We start from the raw sequence: 25,438 nt of genomic DNA, 5'->3' as shown, positions 1-25,438 counted from the left end.
AATACTCTATCTTTATAACACACAACAAAGTATAAGCGTAGTACAATGAAGAATACCAGACAAGGCATTTTATAATGATCAGAGAGCCTCTATACACAGGCTCTGGGTGCTTTTGGCTCTCCCGACAATATGAGCTATTCATCCCAATCAGCACATCCTCATTGCACTCATGCATGATTCTCATTACTTGGTCCAATTGTTTCGGGAATTCAAAGTTGTACGATAGTTGATGAATCGTTTTTACAGTCCTATATTTACATTATATTCTTAGCAATTATAGCTGATGAAAATATAGTAAAAGGAGGTTAACGAAATTAAATAGTAAAAACTTATAATTAAAAAAAAGAATTGTTCTATTAAAAAAATATGTCAATTTATACTGTATAATGAAAAAAAATAATACTTGTAAGAGAAAAATAATAAGTATGAGGGAAAAAGAAGGGAACTGTAAGACGTTCAATACTACCGGAGGTGGAGATCGATAACTAACTCAACTGTAGTTCATTATAAACATTTTTTTTATTTATTTTTTATAAGAGATACAATATAGAAATATAATATCATTCCAGGAAGAGTATTGAATGTTTATTAATTGTATAAAAAAATTTTTAAAAGTTTAATTAAAAGTTGTTATTCTCACGTAATATCTTTATTCCTTAAGAAACGATGGCTTCATCGTTATTATTTTGTTAAATACATTAGCGAAAATAAGTAATAAGCATAAGAAAGAATGCAAACATGTATATTTTGAAAGCATTCAAAGAAAAGCAGGATGTGACGGTGTCTATATGTATATTCGATCTGACGCATAGCGTGCGTGGCGTAAGGATACAAGTGCAATTCGGGCGTCGTCTGCTGGCACTACTTTCTTGTCTGCCAGTCAGAGAGGAGGATCTCGAATGAAACGGGTAATTTCAGTTCCTATAAGATTGCACGTTGCATTGAATTGCTATTTCATTAACGCTAAATAAATTATGCTAATTTTAGTTCATAAATAATTCATCTGTACATATTTTTAATAATAAATTCTCATATATTTTTGAGAAACTCTTCTTAAATACCTTATAACAAATTTTTATGTAGATTACAGTTTTTAACAATCTTTAATTTTCAAATTTTTTTATATTAATTCTGACCAATCATAATTACAAGTAATAAAGTAAAAAATTAATATTCTTTTCTTTATTGCGTTAGAACACGAAATAGATTTTTTTTTACTTTACGTAAAACAATAAAACATTCTTTAAACTTAATTGATAATTTACAAATACAATTCAAAGCTTGTTTTCAAATATCGTGAGTATAGGTATATTGGTCATCTTTTATTGTTCTTCAACGACGCAATTAGCTATTTACGTGAAAGAAACCACTTTTCTTCGACTCATCTGCATTAGTGATTCATGATACAAAGGCGTATCCTTCAAACTTTATGCTCTTCTGTTGCATTAAATTAATTTCCATGCGCATCTCTTTTTGACATTTCAGTTACTCTTTTTATTAGAAAAATTTTTATTTGATCTTAAATATATTACAAGTTCATATTTGCATAATTCTATTTTTAATAAAAAGTACCAATTGTTTGCACAATTGAACTACATAGTACACGATTTTATCAATTTTTGTTAGCCCATGTTTTACATTCACGTTTACACATTCATTGATCTTAATTATCGATATCTCTTGAAGCAAATGTTAAAAAAATGCGATTTAGAAAAAAAAAAAAAAAATGCAATGAATCAATAAAACAATTTCAAATGATCAATGAGTAGAAACAACATTATTTCTGTGTTTTATGATCAAGTATAAATGATTGTAAGTATAGTTATATAATATTTGATTTTGAAACAGATTTTGAGTATTTTTCAAAAGAAAAAACGCAAAATCAATGTTTGCCTAGAAAACAAAGCCATTTATCATTTAATCTACAAAAATCGCTTGTGTAACAATTTTGTCAGTTTTATTTTATCGATTTTGTTAATTTTATGGATCAATTTTGTAGACTTACTATTATCTCTTTATTTTCTACGAAGCACAATGTTCACCTTGTGGGTAACGTTAAAAGAATGCATACGAGCATCGAATGGATGGATCGATCGACGAAAATCGTAGTCGAAGATGCGTGAGTTAATGTAAATTTACCAGAGGGGGAACTACTTTTTAATCGCGAACACCAATGTTCCACGACTCACGGCACCTGTCGTACTATGTGCAATGTAGTTTAACGTAGTGGTGGACGGTGGGACACCAAGAAGTGCTCCAATTGGTCGGTTGAAAGGGGCGCGCGGTTGCTAAGCAACGGCAACACCGCGCGCGTCACCGGCCGGCGTAGCCGGCACCAAACGTTCCTGCCACTGTGGTGGAAAATTGCGCAGAACTACGTTGGCTCTCGTCGGGTGTAAACGTTCTGCGGTCTTGAATACGTGATAGGGATAAACTCATCAACGCTTTTCTTCTTTCTTCTACCTCTTTTTCCATCGTTGAACTCAGAAGCGAAAGAACCCTTTGTGGTATTCTATCTTTTAAAACTTGCGCGCTTACAGCGAAAACGAAGAAATATTCTATTGGAGTAATAGAGCTGTTCTTAAGTAAAGCGAAAGAAATCGAAAGGAAAAATGGCAGAGGACAAGAACGAGACCAGCCCAAACGCCGAGGGTGAAAAGCCACCACAGGAAGCAGCGCCGTCGAAGCAAGAGAAAGAAGAGCCAAAGGAAAGTAAAGAAGAAGAGAAGAAAGTGGAGGAGAATGGCGACGGTGATAATAAACCCAAGGAGAACGGCGAGGAGAAACCCACGCCAGAGCCGAAGGACATGCGGGCTATAGTACTGAATGGTTTCGGCGGACTAAAAAGTGTCAAGGCTTTAAGGAAGCCTGAGCCCACCCTTGCCGAAGGAGAGGTTCTTATTAGAGTCAAAGCATGGTGAGTAACTTTGTAATTTATGTGCATGTACTTTTACATCGTTATATTTATTTCCAATTGATCACGGTCGGTTGATCTGACAATTTTATGATTAAACACGGATATAAAAGAACATAAGATGTGTATGTAAATCAAGGCAACTCGATTCATCCATTAATTAATTAGTAGTCATATCACGGATTTTTTTTAGTTTATTGATATCATTAGAATCATCGAAGGTAGAGGAAGCTAATTAAGATTGATGTGACGTTAATGGAATCAAGCGACATTTTGATAGCGTCTCTTATCCTGTTTGAATATAAAGCAGTTGAAGGGTGCTAAATATGGTTAGTTTTTAAACATGCGTAGAATATCATTTATTTTTTTTTGTTTTATGATGATTATTAACATTAATTGAATTTTACGGTTATATCGATTTAGTTTTCGAACATATGGCTAAGTTTTAACCGACGCGATACATTACGATAATTTATTATTCGTTTAAACGAAGGTGAATTGCTGAGAAGGAAACAAAATAGAAAATATATCGAGGTTTCGATTCGAGGAGAGAGACCGTTACGATACCACTGCATCTTTGAAATTTAAGGCGTGGTATGTGTTCTCCGAGACGTTGGTAATTAGAATTTCATTGCTACGTTACGGAGCAGGATCAGTAATTTTATAACGGATGTGGAGGAATTTTAATAAAAACATTTAATAATCCGGCGTGAATATACCTTCTACTAGTCTAGATTAAAACTTGTGTTTTGAACATTCCTTCATTGGAAGACAGAATTGGTTCGATATATAATTAGTTTCCAATACAATTTGTTTCTTATTTTAACTTTATCAGATTAATAATATTTTACCAATATTTTTAACGAATATATATATATATATATTTAACTAATTTTGAGAGAAAATTACTGCAATGTAGAGAGATTATTGCTACTTTCTCGTAATACGGTTTTTCCGTTTTATTCTTTTTATTTGAAGTACGTCCACAGTGAATTTTTTTAAAATTCCAAAAGAATATAGCGAAAACTACTATTATTATTACGAAAAGCTAATTTATTTTCGTTGAATTAATTTTTAATAAGACGGCAACGTAAAAAATTATTCGCTGTTGCCATGACATAAAAGTATTATCCGGCATTTGTTAAAACACCGTGCGATCTGCGCATTAAATAAGCGACTACATTTATAGAATACTTATTCATGTGTTTAACGTTCCTGCATGCCTTGCAGATACGCAAAACGGAGTTTGATAAGCCGTTCAACTGCGTCCAGCTTATTGTTAAGTGTCAGTGGATATAGTTTGGTCTCGTCCATCTATCTTTAACGTACATTACGAACTTCGATCGTGTCGCTATACGCACGCGCACATACGCACGCATCGTACATACCCACATTTTGATATACGTATATGTACGTGTGAAAGTTAATTGAATAGAATTAAAATGTTATGATTATGGATATATATTACATCGGAAGTTGCTAGGCTTTAGTAAACCGCGTCTGGTAACTCTACGTACGATGCATTGATTCAGTCGTGGGAAAAAGGATTATTAGATGGGCAAGCGTGTCGTTAATGTACGTACCTTTAATGATAATAGGGAATAGCTTAGTCCATGCTATACATTTAAACGCTATATGCTACATATTCACACAGGTGAATTGCAACGCGAAATTAAAAATTTTAATGAATTTAGATATTAAATCACTTTTTATAATAAATATTTCACTTTCTTTTACTTTTTCCTTACGTCCGTTTTTTGTGCTCTTTATAACTGTACTTACTCGAACGCAGTGTTACGAGTGGCATATAGATAATTTGCAAGCGATAAACCACTGCTATCTTTCGCACCTTATAATTTATGTAGCAAAATATTCGCCTTTTTCTACGGTTATGAAAAGAAGAAAACAAATATTTTACACCGGTAGACTGAATAAATTTCTTTATATTTTTTACAAGATTTCTATTTTCTCCTGTTTTCTTAATTACGTAAAATATGGATTCCGTTTGCGGAACTTCATTTTTAGAAAGCATATACGTTCGTGAAATTTGCGTTGCCACTTGCGTAGTACTCTCGCCGACGGTGGCGTTACTGAGGCACAAAAAGTTCGTTGAACACATGTACCGTGAATCCTACCGTTTTCACGGGTAACGATCTCTTTAAAGTATTTATTATTGTTCCGCTCTAGATAAAGTCTTATTCTTATCGTCGATAAAGTAAATCTCCCTCAAAGAGGCCTGTAATCGATATTTGACTTAAAACATGTTTACTCAAACAGTTCAAACGTCGTTGCTGTTATTAGCAATTGTTTTTCATTCTCGTGGAACGGTTTCTTTATCGATAAGTCTAAGTTCTGAGAAAAACATTCGCTTCCACTGTCTTCATTTTTAACATTTTCGACGCGCTTAACTACATTTAACAACCCGGCTTTTCCGATATGAAACAACATCGATAATGCTTTTACCTCATATGGTAATAAATTGAACGGTATCCATCGATGCTAAACTTCGAAACTCGCTATTGGGAACCGTTAAGGTTATTTTTCTAGAATTTCGGACGAAAAAAAAAGTGGTCATAGATATATACGGCTCTTTTTCCTATTTACAGACAGATCTAGTCCTTTTTCCCTTTCGAGGTGACTGTAGCATATAGTATGTCAGAAAAAGAGTAGGCTAGAGGAGGACAGAGAATAGGTTAGACAAGGACAGAATACTAGGGGGAGAATTGGATTCGCCAAAGGCGTGCGGACCTTTTCACGCGTGAGTCACGTTTCATAAAAGCGATTGGGATTGATGAGAAAATAGCCCCCATAGAAAGATATCACGCTGCCAATGCTGGCTCGAATGAATTTGTCTGCACGACTACAGACGTTCGTTATATGCTACTACTGGCACCCCTGCTTGTGCGCGCGACGCGCTTAGAGAAGAGTGTCTCGTTCGGAATCGCTGGGAGAGAGATCCGGAGCACTCTAGATAATTCGATTGTCCTTAAAGGTCTTTAGAATTCTCAGGATTCTTCAATGTTCTTCGCGATTAAATACATGTCTTTTCGTAAAGAAATATGGAGAATTTTGCAATGATAGATTTACAGTTTTTTTCGAGGAAACACAAGTATCTAGTGGTATAATATAAATTTGGGAATATATAACTTTGATTACGAATCGATAAATTTTACGATATTGAAAGGTTTTTGCGTTTGCATTATTAAAGGTGGATCTTTTCGTGGATATATAATAGTTTGTCAAAAATTACGTAAAACGGAGAAGAAAGGTGAAGGGAATTTAAAAGGGGGTAAAATTAGAAGCGTTTGAACGTCAGGTTGGCATGCCTGTGCGGAGAAACGTCTCGCCACTCACGTGTAGACATTGGTGATTGAGACTCTCGACAATTCAGCTCTCATTTGAAAATTTCCAATCTCCGCAAGCGTCAATGATCAATTAGATGCCAACAGACCAGCCGGAAGAGTTGAAACGGTATATTTGTTGCAACGTAATGAGTGTTTATTACGCATAGTAAGTATTCGAAGAAACAATTCGTAAAGTACTGGTATTACAGGGTACGTTATCCTGTGATAATAGTTACAATAGTTAGTAACACGTTCTAAGCTGTTCACGTAGACTTTAAGTATCTTACGTTGATACTTGTATTTAATAGAATTTGTTTTTTTTTTCTTTTTATTTGACAAAAGAAAATTCCTAAAACATATAGAAAAACAGATTAGAAATGGAGTATATTGGTAATATTATTATATAAAAATGATATATTGTATGATGATATGATATATGATTATATAAAATAATCATATTAATATTCTTTATATATTGTAGATAATACATGGAATAGAGTAAATAGGAAAAATGGTTGAATGCAGTATAATGAAGTTGGGGATGAATCATGATCCGAATTTTCTATTTTATTTCAAGTTTCTCTATATGTTATCAAAGAATGTTCTTTATAACGCAAAGCAGTACTGCTTTATAAGTGGTTCATTAGATGCGGGAAGAGTAAAAACAAGACAGGGTACCCTTCTCGAAAGAAAATGAACATTTTACTTTTTCCCACTTCGTTTTTTCTCTTCTTTTTATTTCCTTAAATTAGAAAAAATGTGAGTGCATTAAAATTACAAATATGGATTGATCACCAATGTGGGCTAGAATTATTTGAAAGATAAATTTATAAAACCATCAAAGAGGATCGACTTGGGCGAGATTCTCAGAAATCGACTCGATAAATTTTACGATCGCCCTTTGTGTAAATCGTACACTGTGAAAAAGTATACATGTAAGCTTGTCAGTAGATAAAAGGCTATAAACCATGAGAAATTACGGTATAGGTATCATTTAAAGATATGAATTACCACCATAATGTCGAGGGATGACCGATTGGCAGTTTATCAGATTTATAGTAAGTTCACCGTATTATATGAACTACTTCAATTTTTATGGTGACATTTCAAACCTAATAATTTTTGTTTAATTCCTTTCTTTTATAGCATAACATTCGTATAAAATAGTGTTCTGTTGTACAGAAAATTTCTAAAAAGTTGTCCTAAAGAATATCTTTCCTAAAAATTTACCTTTCTAGATGCCATTCTCATAAATGTATGGTCTGTAACAAAGAATCCTCATCCTCATACATGGAAGTGCAGGTCAAGATATACTATTTAGAGCTGTAAAGAATAACTGTAAAAAGCATCTAAGTTCCTTGAGGAAGCTTTAATTTTAAAATTAATTATTTTACACAGATGTGATTTAAAATAATTTTCAAGCATTTTATATAATGATTTTACAAATGTTGTAAATATTTTAATTCGTAATATGTAATTTGTAATGGTAGTTTTGTTTCGAAAGTTCTATTATTCAAATAAGCATTTCACCTAAGCTATCTATTTCCTGGAGTTTGTGTTTCCAGGAATCAATAATGCAGCAAAAGAAACTTTCGTCGACTTTTATGTTTTTTCTTTTTTTTTACTCCATTGCGTTTTCTAAGTATCACTCTTCCAAGTTTCTCTTCGTTGTGAATCGCAATAAAAACGGATTTTACCAATTGAGTGCTAGTATTGCGCCGTATTATACTAGCGAAAGTTACAGTAATTCAGTTGAAACACTGATAAGGTTCATTTTTTCGCGTGCGTAGGTTTTTACTGTTTCAATTTTTGGTACTTGTATTTTTTATACTTCGTACCGAAGTTTTTTCTACGAGATTTAAAACATTTTTATTTTTCGTGTCGTATCTATAATTTTGAAACAATTAATTCTCAGATAAATGAATTTTTTAAATTTTGGATTGAAAAGCTCCACTTAGAAAAAAAAAATTTGGAGGTTAAAACGTTTAAAAACATGTCAGATGATTGAAGAAATTGGAATATATCATATTATATGCTAAATAGTAGTTTTATAAACGATCTATGTTTTTCTATTACATATCAAGTTATTGTTATTTCTTATAAGCTCCCCTTTGTCCATTATATTATTCATATTTCCAATCACGCTTCTTATTGCGACCTAACCTCAACGTCATTTCCACGCCTATAAACCTTTTATTTCACATTACACGAAACACTCATCTTATAAGTAGAAAAAAGTGACAGAAAAAAAAGTAACCCTTCAATCATATATATAAAGAAAATATCTCAGTATCTTACATTATACGTGGAATCACGAACAGCAAATAACATCGTAAATTTTATTAGAATAGCGCGCGAGGAATACAAACTGATATCGTTCCACACGAAACTTTTTCTCGCTTTCATCCATGCTATTTCTCAGCTGAAAACATTAGCGCGTAGAGGCACGTTTCTCGAGGCTTGCACGCGTGGAACATTGTCAGACAGTGAATTAGTATAACGCGATAATTCATCCGCGTGCTTTTCTAAGATGCAATTTTCCACGGTGTGGTCGTGCGTGTGCATACCATGTTCCTACCAGGTTATGTGTCACAAGTGAAGCATATGATTTAGACAACGCGATCTCTATGATTCTCGATCGCGCTACACATATGTTTATAACGGGCAACCGTGTGACACGATTAAATCCCAGATGGCGCTTTCGTCGATACATATTTTATAGATTAATACTGTCATTCTTTTCTTTTCTTTTCTTAGAAATATTAAGAATTTTCGATAACACGGAAGAAGGGAATACTTAGGAAAAAGAAATAATTAGGAAACGTCAAATAGCATCGAAATAACGATTTTGAGGTTAGGTTCTTTGGATCTTTCTAAATTAAGAATTTAAAAGTTGTAACATTTATTCCAATTTTTAGTGGACGTAGATGGAGATCGTAGACACTGAATAGATCAGTTTCCTTGAGAAAAACACAGGAATGCGGAGAAAGTAAGTTTAGATGATATTGATAAATTTTTAAGATAAGTTTTACGAATAGAAAGAGAAGCTTCCCACTCGTAATATCGATAGCAATGTTAACTATGTTTCTTTGTAGTATACAGTGGTAATGATTACCTGAATATAATTGAGAATATCGTTTTTCGAAAGAAGAAGCGATTTGAAGAATCGATTACCCCAGGACGAGTCCAGCAACGGTTCATGAGTTCTCTTGCGACGAACTTTAAACAATAGGTTTATATACGGGGAAACTACACGCTCTAATCCGCTTATTGTAATCCGTTCGTGAGAGCGGGCAAGCGCGATTTCAAACTGATTTACCGGGCGTACTAGTTTCGGATCGATTTCTTCTACGATGGTTTGTCGGGTCCGCTGCTTCGTGTGAATGTTAATTAGACAGTGAAACTATCAAATAATTAATATTCCAATCGTTAAACTGTCCTAACGAATAAATACTAATGATTAAAAAGAGGTAACAACAAGTATGAAACGAAGCATAAAAGTATAGGTAGATATGGAATGTTTTATTATTATATTTATTTATGTAATTAATTAAGAGGAATGTAAATATTCATGACAAAAGGAGTTCGATGACTATGTTCATAGTTAAAAAGAAAGTAGGATGTAGGATAAATGACAATGACCTAAAATTATGGGCCACTATATATTTTTTGCGCGAATAAACAGCTGTAAATCCAATATTTGCCGATCTAATATTTGGATACCAGTTGAGTAAACGCTACTCGACCTTCCCAATTCCGGCTCTTTGCTCTATCTCCACAATTTCTCTTGTCGCTATCTTCAGTTGCTAGGAAAGTACGTTGAGAGGTTTAGTAATTGGAAAAGCTCCTTGTCGCTTTTGTGCAATAAGCTTCTATAATATCGAACAGAATGTAAGGAAAGTACGAGAGAATTTTTAGATACGTGTCTTTAAAAACTATTTATTTTTGTTCACAGAACAAATTCATATACATCATATGCAACTATGTAAAATCGTGCAAGAGATTTATGCTAATGTAAACTTGCTTTTAATTCGTTCAACTATTTAGGAACACTCAATTTCGTTGTTCAAAGGAAACATTCAACTTGCCGCAGACATAATTCACTTTACATCGTACAATACGCAAAACAAAACGCAGACCGGATTACACGATGGTAGATTGTCGGAAATATATTCGGTATTTATGCACCAAGTTTACCACGCAACCTTTCAACGTGCTTAATGAAAGGCGCCATTATATCTGACTAGCTGGGTTTATCACATTAACGAGGTCTTAATATCGGGGCTATGGGAAACTGAACGGATACCATTCAACAGTCGATATACCGTAATCTCTTCTCCGTGCAAGCCTCATTTCCAAGGGATTTTACTGACGATTTTTCTGCACGAAACTCACACAAAAGCATCCTATGGGTTTCGGTGTAAAAATAACTCCGTCGAACATCTGTTCGTTATATTTATTCCTTTGTGATGAAATTGATAATTTTAAGAATACTATAAACAGCTTCAAAATCTGTGATTTACACCGGCTGTCATATAATTTTGCCTTAAAATTGTATATTTACTTTCTCTGTTCAACTTCCTTTGTTATAGCTCTGAAAAGTAGAGAAAATATTCTGACAGTAATCTTCCATGAATTAAATCTGAGGACCAAGTTTTTGACGTTAAAAAACACTGAAGTATATAAATGAAATTATAATTTTCGCAAGGGTACTAATTCGAACAATTCTTCTTTCTTTTTCTTGCATATAATGCACGTACTGGAGATATTGTCTATTTTGAAAATCGAAAATGTATAGTAGATGTGACTGCGTGAAGTTAAAAGTGGAATTTTAAACTCGAGTAACTTTTGTAGACAGTCACGATTTGAGGTGATTCACCTCAAACAAACGTATACCTGTGTGGGGTACGCACCGATGGATCCATGGGATGTTCGTATTGATCGAACCACACCCGTATTTTCTACATCCCCTCCCATACACACACACATAGACAGGCACATGCATACGGATGCATGCGCACAAAATTCATGAAACACCATGAACCCCCCACTACTATGATAGACGAACTCCACCCTACAAGCTGAACCTCGAAATCCAGCAGATTTTTCTTCATTCGAATATCTCTTTTCTTCTGTAACATTAAAATTCAGCTATACCTTTTGTCGTAAAAATATTAACTAGAATTAGCAAACAAGTTATAAAATGACTGGTTTGAAACTTTCTCTATTTTTAATTATTGCTAATTATAGATAGAGTAGGAAATAATTGTATATACATTTTTAACAATTATTTTTGTTAATTTTTATGCCACTTTAATTAACTACGTACTCTATATTTAAATAGACGTTGCAAATTGGTAGTCTAGTGTTGACAGATTGTTGCTTATTGTTATTCTTAAGTGGAAAAAATGTAGATTGACCTGGAAATTCGAAAAAGTACGTTACAATTTAAATTCACAAACGAATGTTTAACGGTAACTTAATAATAAAAGAATATCAATATGTCTGAAACGTGAATTATTGCTAGACAATAAGTTACGTTATTTCAAGTGTCATGTTAGTAGATTGTTTTTTCCTCTATCAATAGTTCCTTTGGGCAGGATTTGCATTTCATGGAATAACTCCCTAGCAATTACACTAGAATCGATCGATAATAAATTCGTGGAATGATCGCGCTTCTTAAAGGCTGTCAAGCACACAGTTGCTTCGAAAGTACGACGTAAAATGGTTTACAGTCGAATAGTAGCGACACTTCTGTTGACATTCCGCTATTGCCACTCGTGACTCACAAAAACAATAACAGCTCGCGTTTGGACCCGCAGCTGTTCTTACCGTTTCAATTCTTCGTGCCTACATCTGGTCGGTCATGTACCGGGTGTTCTAATAAATTAGGACCAATCTAAATAATAAAAATATTTCATCTGACTTTATTGCGTTTCTTCGTTTTTAACTTTTAAATAGGCGATGATAATCAGACGATAATCATGAAAATTAGTAATTTATTTTTATGCTATTTTTTCTTCGATTCTTTCTCTTTTAATATTCTTTATTTTGGTATTCAAATAATTATTTTTATTTCATTAAGGAACTGTTGAACGATTGGGTTCATTTTTGACATTACCTCGAATATTTCCCGCATCTATGATCACAGAAGAGTAAGCGTCCCGTGTAATTAGACATAATATACTGTGTTTATGGATGATTTATGCGGTGGGACATGATTCCTGCTTTTATCTTTGTCAGTAATCTTTCATAAGTGACAAACCATGTCCATTTGTTATGCGTTTGAAAATTCTTTTCGCATAATTTCTTGTCATATTGTACGTCAATACGTACAACATTTCCATCGAATATATGTCTCTTATAATACCTGTTACCATATGTTAACATATTTGCATTAATGTAATGTACATCTGCTTATAATTAAATTATTAAGATAAATAGCATATTTATGTTTCAAGGATAGCATATTAAATGTTTCATTTTTTATCTGTTCCTAATATAAACGAGAATTTTATTTGAAAATATAAACAATCTATTGATTAAGCAAGAAGAAACGTACGGTACGTTAAATCAGGCGAGTCCCTGAACCCAAAGCCGGATTTTTCGTTTCCTGGCGGACTGATCTAATCAATTAATCTATTCAGGACGTGATAAGTTCTTTTTTCGTGACGCTAATACTCGTAAATCTCGTCGAAATTGAAGACCAAGAAATGCATAGCAACCTAAGAAGAAATAAACATAAATATTAAAATAAATATATACTATTGACATAAATATATATAATACTTCGTGTAATGTATCAGTAAATACGTATTACATAAAATATTACATATAATAAGCAGTTATATAAATCACTAATATACAAATAATACAAGTATTCATAGGCGTATCATTTTACATCTAACGATTACACGGAGAAACGGAAGTGGCTTATCGAATTACTGCATTGGAATATTTGTGTTTGTCCATCGACTGCACTAATCAGTTAAGTTACTTAGATCTCAAAGACGTCCACGAATCGGTCGAACCAATAAAATCTGTTGATCTCATGTACGCATTTCGAAGAACTACTCATCAGTTGCAGAAGGTCACAGGAATGGTGGAAACGAAGAAGGAAACCTAGGGGAGTAAAATTTCGTGCCCTAACTTCCTGTGTCCTTTGGAAGAGGAGACATTTGGTGTTTAGAATGAAGGATCTATTTTCAGTTCTGTACCCAAGCTGCGCCTGGAAGCAAATTAACCTCCTCCCTCTTGTGGTCTGGCATAGTATACGCCACCAGTGATACAACGTTGTGGTACCCAATATAAATGTAGTAAAGCATGCAGAGGGGAGACGAACCATGCGAGGGTTTCAATTGTGGACAGGATTGATCTATTTGAAGGAATCGATGATTAAACAGGAACTAGAAATGAGGATTGATGGCTGAACCTCTGGCGGAATATTCGGATACCATGGTTACTACCCATAGAAATCGATCCTGAGGACATAAAAGGCAAAACTGTACTTTGGAAAAATACAAAAGATACGCATCGGTTGATACGCTTACTGTACGTTATTACATCGGTATTGGGATTATGGGTTTATAATCGTAAAATAACTAGGATACATATATTCCCTTTTAAAACCTTTCATTATTCAAGGAAGGTATATTTTTGAGTGCTTCTCAAGAGGGTACCTGACGCAGTTCGTTTAAACCCCCAAGACTTATCTAATGTTTATATAAACATTTTATAGATTATTTACATCTTATATCCTAGATTGATTTTTGTGTATAGCTAAACTTATCCTTTCAACAATCGGAATTTAAATTACGTTCAAATTCGAGTGTATTATGATGGTTTTCATGGTTCTCGTATTTTTACCATAGCTTCAATTTCCTTTGAAAATCTGGTACAAGCAATCACGAGTTTCGAACCTCCATCGAGGTCAATGGCTGCCGAATAGAAAAAGCTAGGAAAACCACACTGTACGAAGCAATTCATCTTAGTCAAGATTTACACGTACAAGAAAACATATATAACGGTCGCAACGAGGCTGATAAAAAGTAACAAAGAGCTCCTGTATCGATATTCCCGCCCCGTTTGAAAACAATTGATAACTCCTCGGTAACGGCGGGGTCATCTATCGTGCAAAATAATTATTGCTTGTATGTTTTCCATACTGCTTCTTTGCCTCGTGTTTTTCCATTCTTTCCGTACGCATATGTGACCTTCACGAAATCACCGTATCTCTTAACTTGGTTGAGTTTGAAAAATACCCATTCTTGTATAAGAGGATAATGCTTATCGCTTATTCGATTTTTTTAAATCAAATATCGCCAAAGCATAAATGACATGTCTCTTTAGATTAGTTAAAATGATAGTTAGAAATTCTGTTTATATAGTTTGAAATCCTGGAAGTTTCTGGAACAATAATTATAGCGTTGTGTTAAGCGTTGGTATATTGAATTCGCGATCGTTTCGTCGCAGTTTAAACGGTTGATACATTCGTTAAGAATAGTGCCTCAATCTGTGCTCAACACAGCACGAAAACAAAGAGTCGCGATTGGAGAGCGACTCGTAAACAAATCATCGGACGCCTCGTACGTCACGAAGTGTCTGATATACGCTTCACTTGGCTGGAGCTCGTCGTAGCCAGTTCCACAACTACGTACGTGTGTTCCACTCCTGAAATACGACCCTTTGTATTAATAATTGTACTACTTATGCGACGCCGTGCAAACCCCATTAAGCCAGGCGCACGCCACGCGACTAATAATATCTTATTCCAGATCAAATAGCGTGTTATTAGGAATTTACCACTTTCTCTCCACTCTGCACGTTAAATTTTACGTTACCGACGTTTTCTTCCACTTTTTTGATAGAATCAATACGACGGAATGAAGTTACAGCTTTGTGGAGTTATAGCCCTTTATTCGGGACTATGCCGTAAGGATTGCCGCCATATTTCTTGCAGACACTTTAGGAAATTCTATGAAAGTCTTATGGATGATAATTGGTGGTAATGCGATTCTACTTAGAAGCATAATAACTGTCACGGGTTAACGTCGTCCTGACCACAAGTCCCACGATTATAACTGAAAATAGAAAAACATTAAGGTTAATTTTAATTTAATAAAAAGTATTAAAAATTTCTTGTCTTCGATAAAATAATTAGTCGACTTGCTATTGTCTTCTATAACTACAAATCCAATAATAAATAAATAAATGTTAGTGTAATAAGAAATATCGATAACGAAGGTCATCACAAACCTTGATAAATAATTAATTTATTCCAATTATCTGTCATAGTAATAATTCGGAATATGTAAGAAATTTAACTATATTATTAACCAATATAGTGTCATTAGTATCATATCGATGCTTAATCACCAATTGCCGATAACATTATTACTCCTGGCCTCAGTTCCCGGCAATCATTTCGAGTAGCATAAAAAAAGTACACAGGACGACCGTATTTATTTATAGCAGATGCAAACGCATGACGAGATAAACGGTGTACGTCTCTTCGGTTGGGAAGATAAATGGCGTTCGTCGGAAAGAAATTAGATGGCGGAAAGGGTACGTCGAATCGATTCGAATACGGTGTTTTAATTCCTATCGGGTGCCACGATGTCGCCTGCTTCCGTGAAAATCGACGTGCAACGCATTTTTCTCTAACTTAACCTAAACCGATACGCAGGAATTGCGGTATTCAACATACGTCGCCAGACAACCGGGCTGCACTTTCGCCGCGGGCTCAATCAACGCCACCTTGATATATATATCGAGTCACGCGAGATTCGTGCATGCGATTTCGCCTGGAGGTTATGGTTTCGCAGGCGCCCGATGTCTTCTCTGCCGATCGATCGAACGGCTGCTACCCACCTCCCGCAGGTACACCTATCCGACTGCCATCTATCACGTAACAACGCGTAATAGCGATTGAAATAGCGGGGTGATACTGTTCTCAAACGATATCTAGTCATGTTTTTTTTCTTTTCACGCGTACGGTCTATTTTTAATATACAAGTTCTCGTCGCTACATACTTAACTCTCTTATATCCAACGTTGTATTCTTTTTCATATCTTCCTTTTTTACGCTTGTCCCTTGACGCACACTTACGCGTGCTTCCTCCCGGTTCACTGCGCTCTCTCACGCTCCGGTTTGCAGAGGATCGGAGCATTTAAAACAATTGCTCGAAATTTGATTTGAATTCCTAATTATTTTGTCAGAATTCCTGTTAAAAGTTCGATAATATTATTAATTAATAAAAGCAATTTGGAATTCAATTAATCAAAGGCAATTTGTGAACTTTTATGATGTACTTAATTTTCATGATTCAGTATCGTATTTTAAATTACCAGGATAATCGTACAACGAAATTTTTAAATTATTTTTAAAAAGTTCATATGTAGGTGAATGTAGTTGGACGCGAATCATTGAAATAAACAAATGGGACATCGGTTTCTTCAAGTACTCGCAGAACACCATTCTTTCTCTCTTTCCAACTTTCTCTTCGTTTTTACATCCTCTTCCCTCTCCAACTTCTTTGTTCCATGTTTTTACTTCTTTTTACTTCCTCTCCGCTCCCTTTTTCGCTGTCTTACTCACTCTCGATCCCTTTCGCTTTCTCTACCCCTTCGTCCCAGTCTCTCTCCCCTAGTTCTCCGGCTATCTCCTTTTATTCACGCACATGGTGTGCGTGACCCTGGGGTGCGTTGTTGCATGTCGTCGTCCACGATGGTCGCTGTTCTTTCTCCCGTACAATTGGCCGGTGCCAAGAATGGAGAAAATTATTCCCCTCAATTCCATGCAATTTAAAGGAATTAAGCGATTGCGAACCGTGCCTCACGTAGCAGTCCCGTAACTCCTGGAACCTTTTCCCTTTTGCCCTTTGTTGGGAACTCGCTTCATACTTGATTCCAATAACAGAACAGAACAAATCCGTTTTGGGTGATTAGTGTATGTGATCTAGTAGTGTACGTGTAGCTCGTGCGATAGTGGAATTGACTATTAAGCTTCATAACCGACCATAATGAATCTGAGAATTTATATATTTTATATATATTTTTTTTTTACTAGAAATTTTTATTATCTATATATTATATCTTTGTTCGTTAGAAAACTTTTTCATAGTTCGAATACCTTAATCCGTGGATTCACTGAACTCGAGATGTACCAGTTAGAACGTGTAACAAAAATTCAGTATGTTCTTTTATTGTTTCAGCCAGTAGCTACGTTTATACTTTCAACACACTTGTTTGATTTAATGCTAAATTCGAGCTTCGGTTAAATTCTGGTATGCGATTTACGTTACGCTCTAGAAAGTACCTGTAATTATAAAAAAGGTAAAAAAAAGGAACGAATCCTTATTACGAAATGACGGGAAGAAATCATTCCGTTGCGAAATTTTATAATTTCAACGAAACCGTTTCACCGGTATATTCTAACCTCTTTAGTGTAATTCTTCCTTCATGCTTAAAAAGATATGTGTCAGAATATAGGTTATGTATCTCCACAGAAGTGCAAGCGAAATTCTATTGTTGAAATTAATTTTAAATTACGATTACGGGTACGTTGATTGTTCACTAAAATAAATTCATTTGCCAAATGTATGATGTAAGCATACTTCAAAGTTGAATCATTGAACGATTGAAAACAACGAGTGATAAATCATACCGAATGTAATAGCTGATTAAACATATTCCAGTGAATGAAAATGTTTGGTGTCACGCGATCGGCTTTGAATCACGTACAATTTATTCGGTTGCCGCTGATAATGACGGGACAAGACTCGCGTTACGCATGATTTCCATTGTGTCGAATTGAACAACACGTCCGCCACACATATGTACTTTTTTATCTTCGGTGGATATGATCTCAGCTTCTTTATCCATTTTCATATTGTTTCCCTTTATTAGCATTCCGATATCGAACAGCTACATTTAACTGAAAAATAAAAAGAAAGAGTTGATTCGTTTATGCGCGTTCTTTCCTCCCCCTTGCAACGTTTGTAGGTCCGCCATATTTGTTTCACTGGCGATAGAATATTTGTGTCCACGGTGTTCCTCTATCTATATGTTAGGTTAAGGATCAACTTGTATCGTTTCGTCGACACAGAAGCATCGGCGCAAATAAACGGAAAATATTCTATCTCTTGTGGTGTATCTATGTGTTCTTGTTGTAACAGGAATAATAAAAATCGAAGCGTGAAATACCAAATTATAATTCTTTTATCCTTTTTACTTTTACAAATGCATAAATTTTTAAAAATAGCATCAAATTAGAAGATTACTTCGTTGTAGAAATTATAAAGATGTTTCGATAAAAATAATGGAATTTTTAACTACGATTTGTTGAATAATTATTTAAAATCGTTAGTCGTAATATTAAATAAAATGTCGGACAGAATAATATAATTATTAAATGGAAATTTCGCAATCTGTGTTTTTAAATATTCTATGTTAAAAACAATGATAATTTTCTCGAGTCGTATCAACGTTGCGTGATATTTCTCGATTCGAATACACTCATCGTAGCGGTTATTCCCAGGAAATTATGTGACATACTAATTATCGATAAAGCTTCGTGATATATCTCGGAGCACGTTAAATCCGAACGATTTCAAAATAATTGTGTCGTAAAAAATTATTCCTAATCTTTGAATTGATTTTTCATTATCATAAAGCCAATTAGTAATAGCTATATAACATGTAGTCCAAGTCTGAGAAGTCTATTTGAAAAGGCCAAGAGATTAGAGAGAGCAAATCTTTAACATTAAATTGCCTCAATGGAATAATGATACATTTTACATGAACATTGAAAGTATACGTAAAATTTTGTGAAATATTTTATGAACGTTGTTTATATATTATTAGATAGAATTTGTAAATTATAACACTACGATAATGTTAATAAATAGTAAATAACGTTAGTAAGATAGAGTAAATAACAATTTTCTATTTAACTTTAGATTCCTGCAATATTAACTTCGCATAACATCACGAACGACAAGAAGCGAACCACAAAAGTGTACTGTTCACATACTTAAAATTTCTTTATCCCTCGGTGTATTTGTAGAGAACTGAGTAATCCCCCGCTGATAGGAGGGACAATTACATTATCCCATTTCCGTTCGAGACAACTGTACAGCAGACCTCCGGCACTTCCCACTTCTTCCCTTTCTGTATGTACCTCCTCCAATCTCTTTCTTCGCGTTACTAAGTGCCATTTCTAATTTTGGCTTTTTGCGAGGCCAAGGACAGCTGCGTCTGTCAGGTCAGTCTACCTGGAGGTAGCAACCATTTCAAATATTAACCTTAGGAAGAAGGAAATATTCCACTAGGATTATTTCGCTACAAAATTATATTTCGATGTTACCGTTAAAAAGTCTACTTGCCAAAGGTTCGGCTAAGAAGAATAATAAGAGTGAGAAGATTCGTATACGAATCCAGTCGGAGCAACCCAATTAAACGATTCTTTTTCCTTGGATATTCGTAGAGGTTAAAAATAGTAAATTAAGGGGGACAGATTTTTCTAGTTCCGGAGTTCCGGTGCATGATAGCGTTTCGAAGAAACGTGAGAGCCGCGCGTAAATGTACGCACGTGAGGTGAAATGCGTAGCTACTGTCCGTATGTGTTCCATACCATTAAGCCACGATCATACGGGTGTTCGAGCAAGATGAGACATACGTTATTTTATCTGACATTGTTGCGAGAGGGTTAGGTTAGATGCAGCTTGTCGAAAACACTAAAACGATAATTCACAAATACAGTTCATGTTAAAAATACAAGAATGAGATACTTGGTAAATATTAATCACCTATTCCGTTACAAACAGTGGAGCCTCGATGTAATGATCCGTTTATTCTAGTGGAGTTATTAAAGTACTCTATTATCTTTTTTGGCATGTGTCATTATTTTCAAGGTCTAGAATAACTTTAAATGATAATAATGTATTTACTATAACAATCTTTCGGTAACACAATCTTTGACAATAATAACCTTTTCGGTATGTTACATCATTATAATTGCAATCAGAGGTTATCGTTGGATAAATTATTTGATATAATAAAACGAAATATTATTAAATTATTCATCGAAACAAATAACTTGCCAATCGCGAGATCGCTAACACGTAAACATTCGTATCGATAGGTCGATGGACTCGTCGCGTTCGCCGCGCGATGTCGCTACCGTACCGACGTAAATTTGACAGACATAACCTATACGCCCTACTTATCCTTATTCGTTCTTACAGTTATAACCTCGTTTTTAAAAAAGCTGCACGCGATTTACTTCGACTTCACTATGTACATTCACGCTGTTATTGTTTATCTGAAGGCAAGTAAAGCGAGAAAATTTCTACATAGCTCTTTAAACTTCTGACGGATATTTCAGGCTAAGTAAATGGGAGTTCAACATTGGTGAAACAGTTTCAGCTGCAGACTCGAAGTCGAGCAACTTGGCTAATGTGGACGAGGCTTTAGAGTTCTAGAGGGGGCTGAAATAGAACATATCTGATGCATGTGTAGTCCACGCGACTGAGCCTCCGTTTCGCCTCGTATAAATACACGTGTGCCGTTACCTTCGAGTTTTCGTCAACCCCATGCGGCACTGCCGATATAGGGAGGGTAAATCGAGGCGCCACGACGCCTAGACCGACGCCTGGCGTCGCACGCAACGCACGACTGGTGCCTCTTTCGCGACGACCACGTCGGGGACCGTGAAACAACGCCGGCACACGCTTTATCAGAGCCTCCTATGGCACCGACGCCGCCTGTTCATGTTGCTTCCTGGAAAAGCGGCGCGAATACTACCCACGAATATTTTATCTGCATCGATTGCCGCCTTTCCAGTGTTATTACGTGAGAAGCGAACAGGCACGCACGGCAGAGTACTCGTTACTATGTAATGCGATGAGCCGTGCTCGATAGCATGGTATTTTCAGCAGTTACTATGCCTACGAGGTATAGTAGATGTAACGTTATGGCGATGGAACTGTTGTCTTTTCTTTAGGTTTAATAGTCGCGGTAATTAGTGGCAATACTGCATTATGAAACATCAAACATGAAGCTACAATGTAATAGTAAGTTATTTGAAGGCACCGCACCATTATAAATAATATAGTTGAAGCAAGAACCAAAGTCCATTGTAACACAGTATAATCTATATTATAGTATATAGTATAACAAAATATTATATAGGGTGTCCCAGCATGGGTAGTACAACCGAAAAGAAGTGATTCTACATGAAAAAGTCGAAAATCGAAAAAAGAATAGAATTTTTTGATTCGAAGCTTCGTTGTAGAGAAAATCGACTTTGAATATTCACCATACAACCTTCCGGAAACCTTGTGTATAATATTATAGTATACCATAGTATATTAATTATTAATATATTATCTTTGTAACAATTTCATTAATTGTGATAACCATTTATATTAAGTAAATGTGCTCATAATTATGAAGTGATCTATGTCACCAACCTGAAAGGAACGATTTTATTATTTATTTTGTGTTGCATTTATTTATATCGCAATAAAATAAATCAGTTTCCTACAAAACAGCAAAAAATTGAATCGTTGGATCGAGTTTGCAGCTTTACCGCGATTAATTTTATAATTTATAACGTATTTAAAACGCGAAGCTTTTAATACTTCAAAAGCAAAGATAAGTGACTTACGCCACTTTTATAGTCACCGGCACAAATAAATATATAAGTTATAATTTTCTTGAGATGGCGTACTGTATAATTTTGTAATAAAAACTGTAATAATTTTTATACGTAGTGATGCTATCCATGCTTTGAAAAATAACAGTATGTGTAAATCGTTAACAATGTGATACGAACGAATGAAGTTGAGTTATGTAAGTTATTTTTATTTCTCCTAGTTATTAAAAATAACTGACTGTGTTGAAAAAGATAAACATCAAATAATAAAGATAAAGTCAACTCACGTCCTTTTTTTGTTCCGATTATACCAACGATTTGTCGAAGAATTAAGAAATAATACATACATCACATGAGCAATTTGTTATCGATCGTATACTCCATTTATGTATAGAATTTGTTCGTTTAAGACTCTCATGACCGATAAAAATTTATCTTTTCGATAGGATATCAGCGTACGAGTGAAATAACAGATTTCCCTCTTCATATGCATATTTGTTAAATACTCTGTATATTCTTGATAATTTCCAGGCTTTATCTTCTATAATGATTTATTATTGTATTTATTATTTTATTATTGTGTACATACGGTCTTTGTTGCGAAAGTAATTTTTTATTAAGTATTTCTGCGTTTTTTCAGTGGATTGAATTTCCAAGATCTGATGGCCAGGCAGGGTGCTATCGATTCCCCACCAAAAACTCCTTTCATTATGGGATCCGAGTGCGCAGGTGACATCGAGCAAGTTGGCGAGGGCGTGGAGAACTTTAAAGTAAGTGAACTATTAAGCATTGTTTGCTGAAAACTTCCATGCGACTAATACTGTCAATTGCCCCTCCCATAAAGAACTTATTAAAAATAGTTCCTTTTTCAGTCTCATTGTATAAAGATTTTGTTACTGACCAATGCTTCCTACCTTTTCCAGCTTATATTAACTTTCTTGGTCGTTTCCTCTAATTTAATGTAAACTATCGAAGCTTCAAAAACGTTCCAATACTTTTACTTATTGTCACCACTTTTCTATAAAATTATTTTCACATAAACCAACTAACAAACGAACTTAATCCTCTGCAATCCATTGGTGTTATTATGGACACAGTTTAGTTTTCACTCTCATCTATGAAAGAGAAGAATAGGCAGCTACTGTACAAACGACTTTAGAAACATTTATAATTGCTTTTTCCTTTAGAAATAGAATCTTTGATTTCAAGTTGGATTCGGTAAAAAGGTTCTCCGAATGTAAAGAGTTAAATGAATAAACGGGGAAGCAAATTTCATAGCCTTTTTAAAAAATATATTCCATGTCGTTTCATTCCTGGTGATTCACCCAGTATAATTTACTAACATCACCGTGAAATATGTACAAAAGGGTGGAAGACCCAAAGGATCGCTCGATATGATAATAAATGTAAATTGGTACAAAGAGGAGACGTATATTTTTTCCTTTTTTTTTCGCATGCACACTGTAATACGTTGGATAGTTATTCCTTTGAGTCGGCCCGATTCCTATCGATTTTTTCGTGGTCGCTTCCGGTCAGAACGACGTCTATTTTCCACAGACAACGACGCAACGCGACGTCACGTTGAAAATATTGCGCATCCACTGAGGAAAAAGCGACGTCACGCCTACGGACGTTATTGTCCCGCCAAATCACCTGTCCTTGGTGGCTGTTCTTTCTCTCCAATGAGATATGGTTATCGTGTTTAACAAGATGGAAAAGAGTCTATTTTATGTGAACACGTTGTAGACTTTACCTACTACCAGGAATGAATATTTGAAAGAAAGTATATTGAAAATACTGTATGATTGAAAATGCGTATGAAGAAAATATGTGTACTGTATAGTATGCGCTATAGAATCTATGCCAATTGTGTGCAAATTATGGTTTGCAAGCCAAACGTGACGCTTCGTGACTCTTGATGTGGCTCTCAGTCTCATAAATCTCTTTCAAGATTATTAATAATTAATCAGTGACAGAGAAACATCGACGTGTATATCATTAATTAATGTATAATAACAGGTGAATGTTAAAAAAAGGGCCATTTTTGATAACGCCTGAAAATTAAAAGTTCTTTCATGACTTTTAAGACCAACTTCCAAGGAAGAAAAAATTCCTTTATCATTTTGCCGAGAAACGATGGGAAAGTTGTCAAAAATGAATATATATTATGACATAGAACATTGAGAAAATGGATATTTTTATCGCACGAAAAAATTAATGCTAAAGAAAAAGACTAACAAAGTAACAAGTACCTATATTCGTACAGTAATAATGAAATCACGCGATATTGCGAGACCGGCATACAATGTGTTAAGTGAAGGAAAAAAGGAGGAAAAAAGGTTGAAGAACCGATATACAGTCTGCCATAGGCAAAATATTTACTCGGTTGAAAATCCTAGGAACGTCAGGTAGTCTAACCCTGCCTCCATAAACGCCCTTGTAACTAAATACTTGGTAAAATAGTGCCCACTAAATTGTAGGATTATTACCAAAGTAAAGATGTTCTACGGAAATTTCTTTAGTAGTAGTAGTTCTTTTAATTTTCTATTGTCAGTCAACATATAATATGGCCCTGTACGAAAAGTATACTGTCACTATCACCGATGACTGACATGACTCTTAACGTGTAAATACTAATAGTTTGTTAATTAAACAAATAATTCGTTTGATGCAATAATTCTATTAGAACTTGTATCTAGAACAAAATAAACATTATAAATAAATCGCCGTATCTCGGTAGAAATATCTATTAGCAGAACGTAATTGGGTAAGTCTCTGTTACACATCCTAAAACAGCTGTTCGAACTACTCTCTATTTCACTCGTACTCCTGGTTTCTCCCTTTCCGAGATAGATAACAGTTGGTAATTCCTAGAAAGCTTACCTCCCTTGATAACCATCGAGAGTCCAATTCGCGACAGTTAAGCGGGCACTACCATATTTGCCTCGCTACAGAAAACTCCTATCGTATTTGACAAATTTCTCAATTGTTACTTCACAAGACACATAATTCTGTTACAGGCTTTGTTCATCTAGCACTGGGACTATCAAACACATCGAAATGATGGGTTTCTAATCTTTTATTTCGAATTTCTGGCAACTTTTATCGAGAGAAGAGCACAATTGTCGGTAGCTCTAGTGTCAAATCACATCTTTGAGAAATATATGCTATCTAACTAAAGATCATCACGGAAAAGCGATAGGAGAGGAAAGTCTCTCGTCAAATAGGAAGAGATCGTTCCGTTCTCGTAGACAGTCGTTTTGCTGCGAAAAGTAGCTTGAATACACTTCGGGTCTGCCCTATCCAAAGAAAATTCGTTCTCGAAATAGTCGTTCCGCGTTCAACCGTCGTCCTTGAATTTTTCACCCACTAATCTTTCCGCAAGGGTGGAGTCCCACGGTACTTTTCCGAGTCCGTGACTCGGTAGACGCCGCAGGAAAACGGTTCTTTCTCTCCTTTCTCCCTCTCTCCCGCCTCTCCTTTCTGTCCCTCGCATCGTGGGGTGGTCTATTTTCGCGACTC

General features: G+C 35.0%; 1 protein-coding gene and 3 long non-coding RNA genes across 4 annotated transcripts in view; 1 reads left to right on the top strand and 3 right to left on the bottom strand.

Annotated features, from left to right (window-relative positions):
- Positions 1-2,383: 2,383 nt before the first annotated feature.
- Positions 2,384-25,438, top strand: part of LOC108552244 (synaptic vesicle membrane protein VAT-1 homolog-like) — a 30,039-nt gene continuing 6,984 nt past the window's right edge. The window contains exons 1-2 of the mRNA XM_017906680.1: positions 2,384-2,917; positions 22,557-22,686. Of these exons, the coding sequence (XP_017762169.1) occupies positions 2,613-2,917; positions 22,557-22,686 (435 nt within the window). The 5' untranslated portion in view covers positions 2,384-2,612. The remainder of the gene's footprint in view (positions 2,918-22,556; positions 22,687-25,438) is intronic.
- Positions 11,813-13,079, bottom strand: LOC108552247 (uncharacterized). The gene is made up of 3 exons (XR_001890543.1): positions 12,821-13,079; positions 12,380-12,628; positions 11,813-12,157 (listed from the first exon to the last, which is right to left on the bottom strand). It is a non-coding gene; the product is annotated as an uncharacterized LOC108552247 (long non-coding RNA).
- LOC108552245 (uncharacterized) lies at positions 14,660-16,471 on the bottom strand. The gene is made up of 3 exons (XR_001890541.1): positions 16,291-16,471; positions 15,061-15,338; positions 14,660-14,928 (listed from the first exon to the last, which is right to left on the bottom strand). It is a non-coding gene; the product is annotated as an uncharacterized LOC108552245 (long non-coding RNA).
- Positions 17,784-19,526, bottom strand: LOC108552246 (uncharacterized). The gene is made up of 3 exons (XR_001890542.1): positions 19,292-19,526; positions 17,924-18,193; positions 17,784-17,832 (listed from the first exon to the last, which is right to left on the bottom strand). It is a non-coding gene; the product is annotated as an uncharacterized LOC108552246 (long non-coding RNA).

The sequence above is a fragment of the Eufriesea mexicana genome, unplaced genomic scaffold, assembly GCF_001483705.2.
Source record: "Eufriesea mexicana isolate 0111107269 unplaced genomic scaffold, ASM148370v2 scaffold5767, whole genome shotgun sequence".
NCBI classification, from domain to species: Eukaryota; Metazoa; Arthropoda; class Insecta; order Hymenoptera; family Apidae; genus Eufriesea; species Eufriesea mexicana.
Note: the sequence above shows the minus strand (reverse complement) of the source record. Positions and strands in the feature narration are given on the sequence as shown.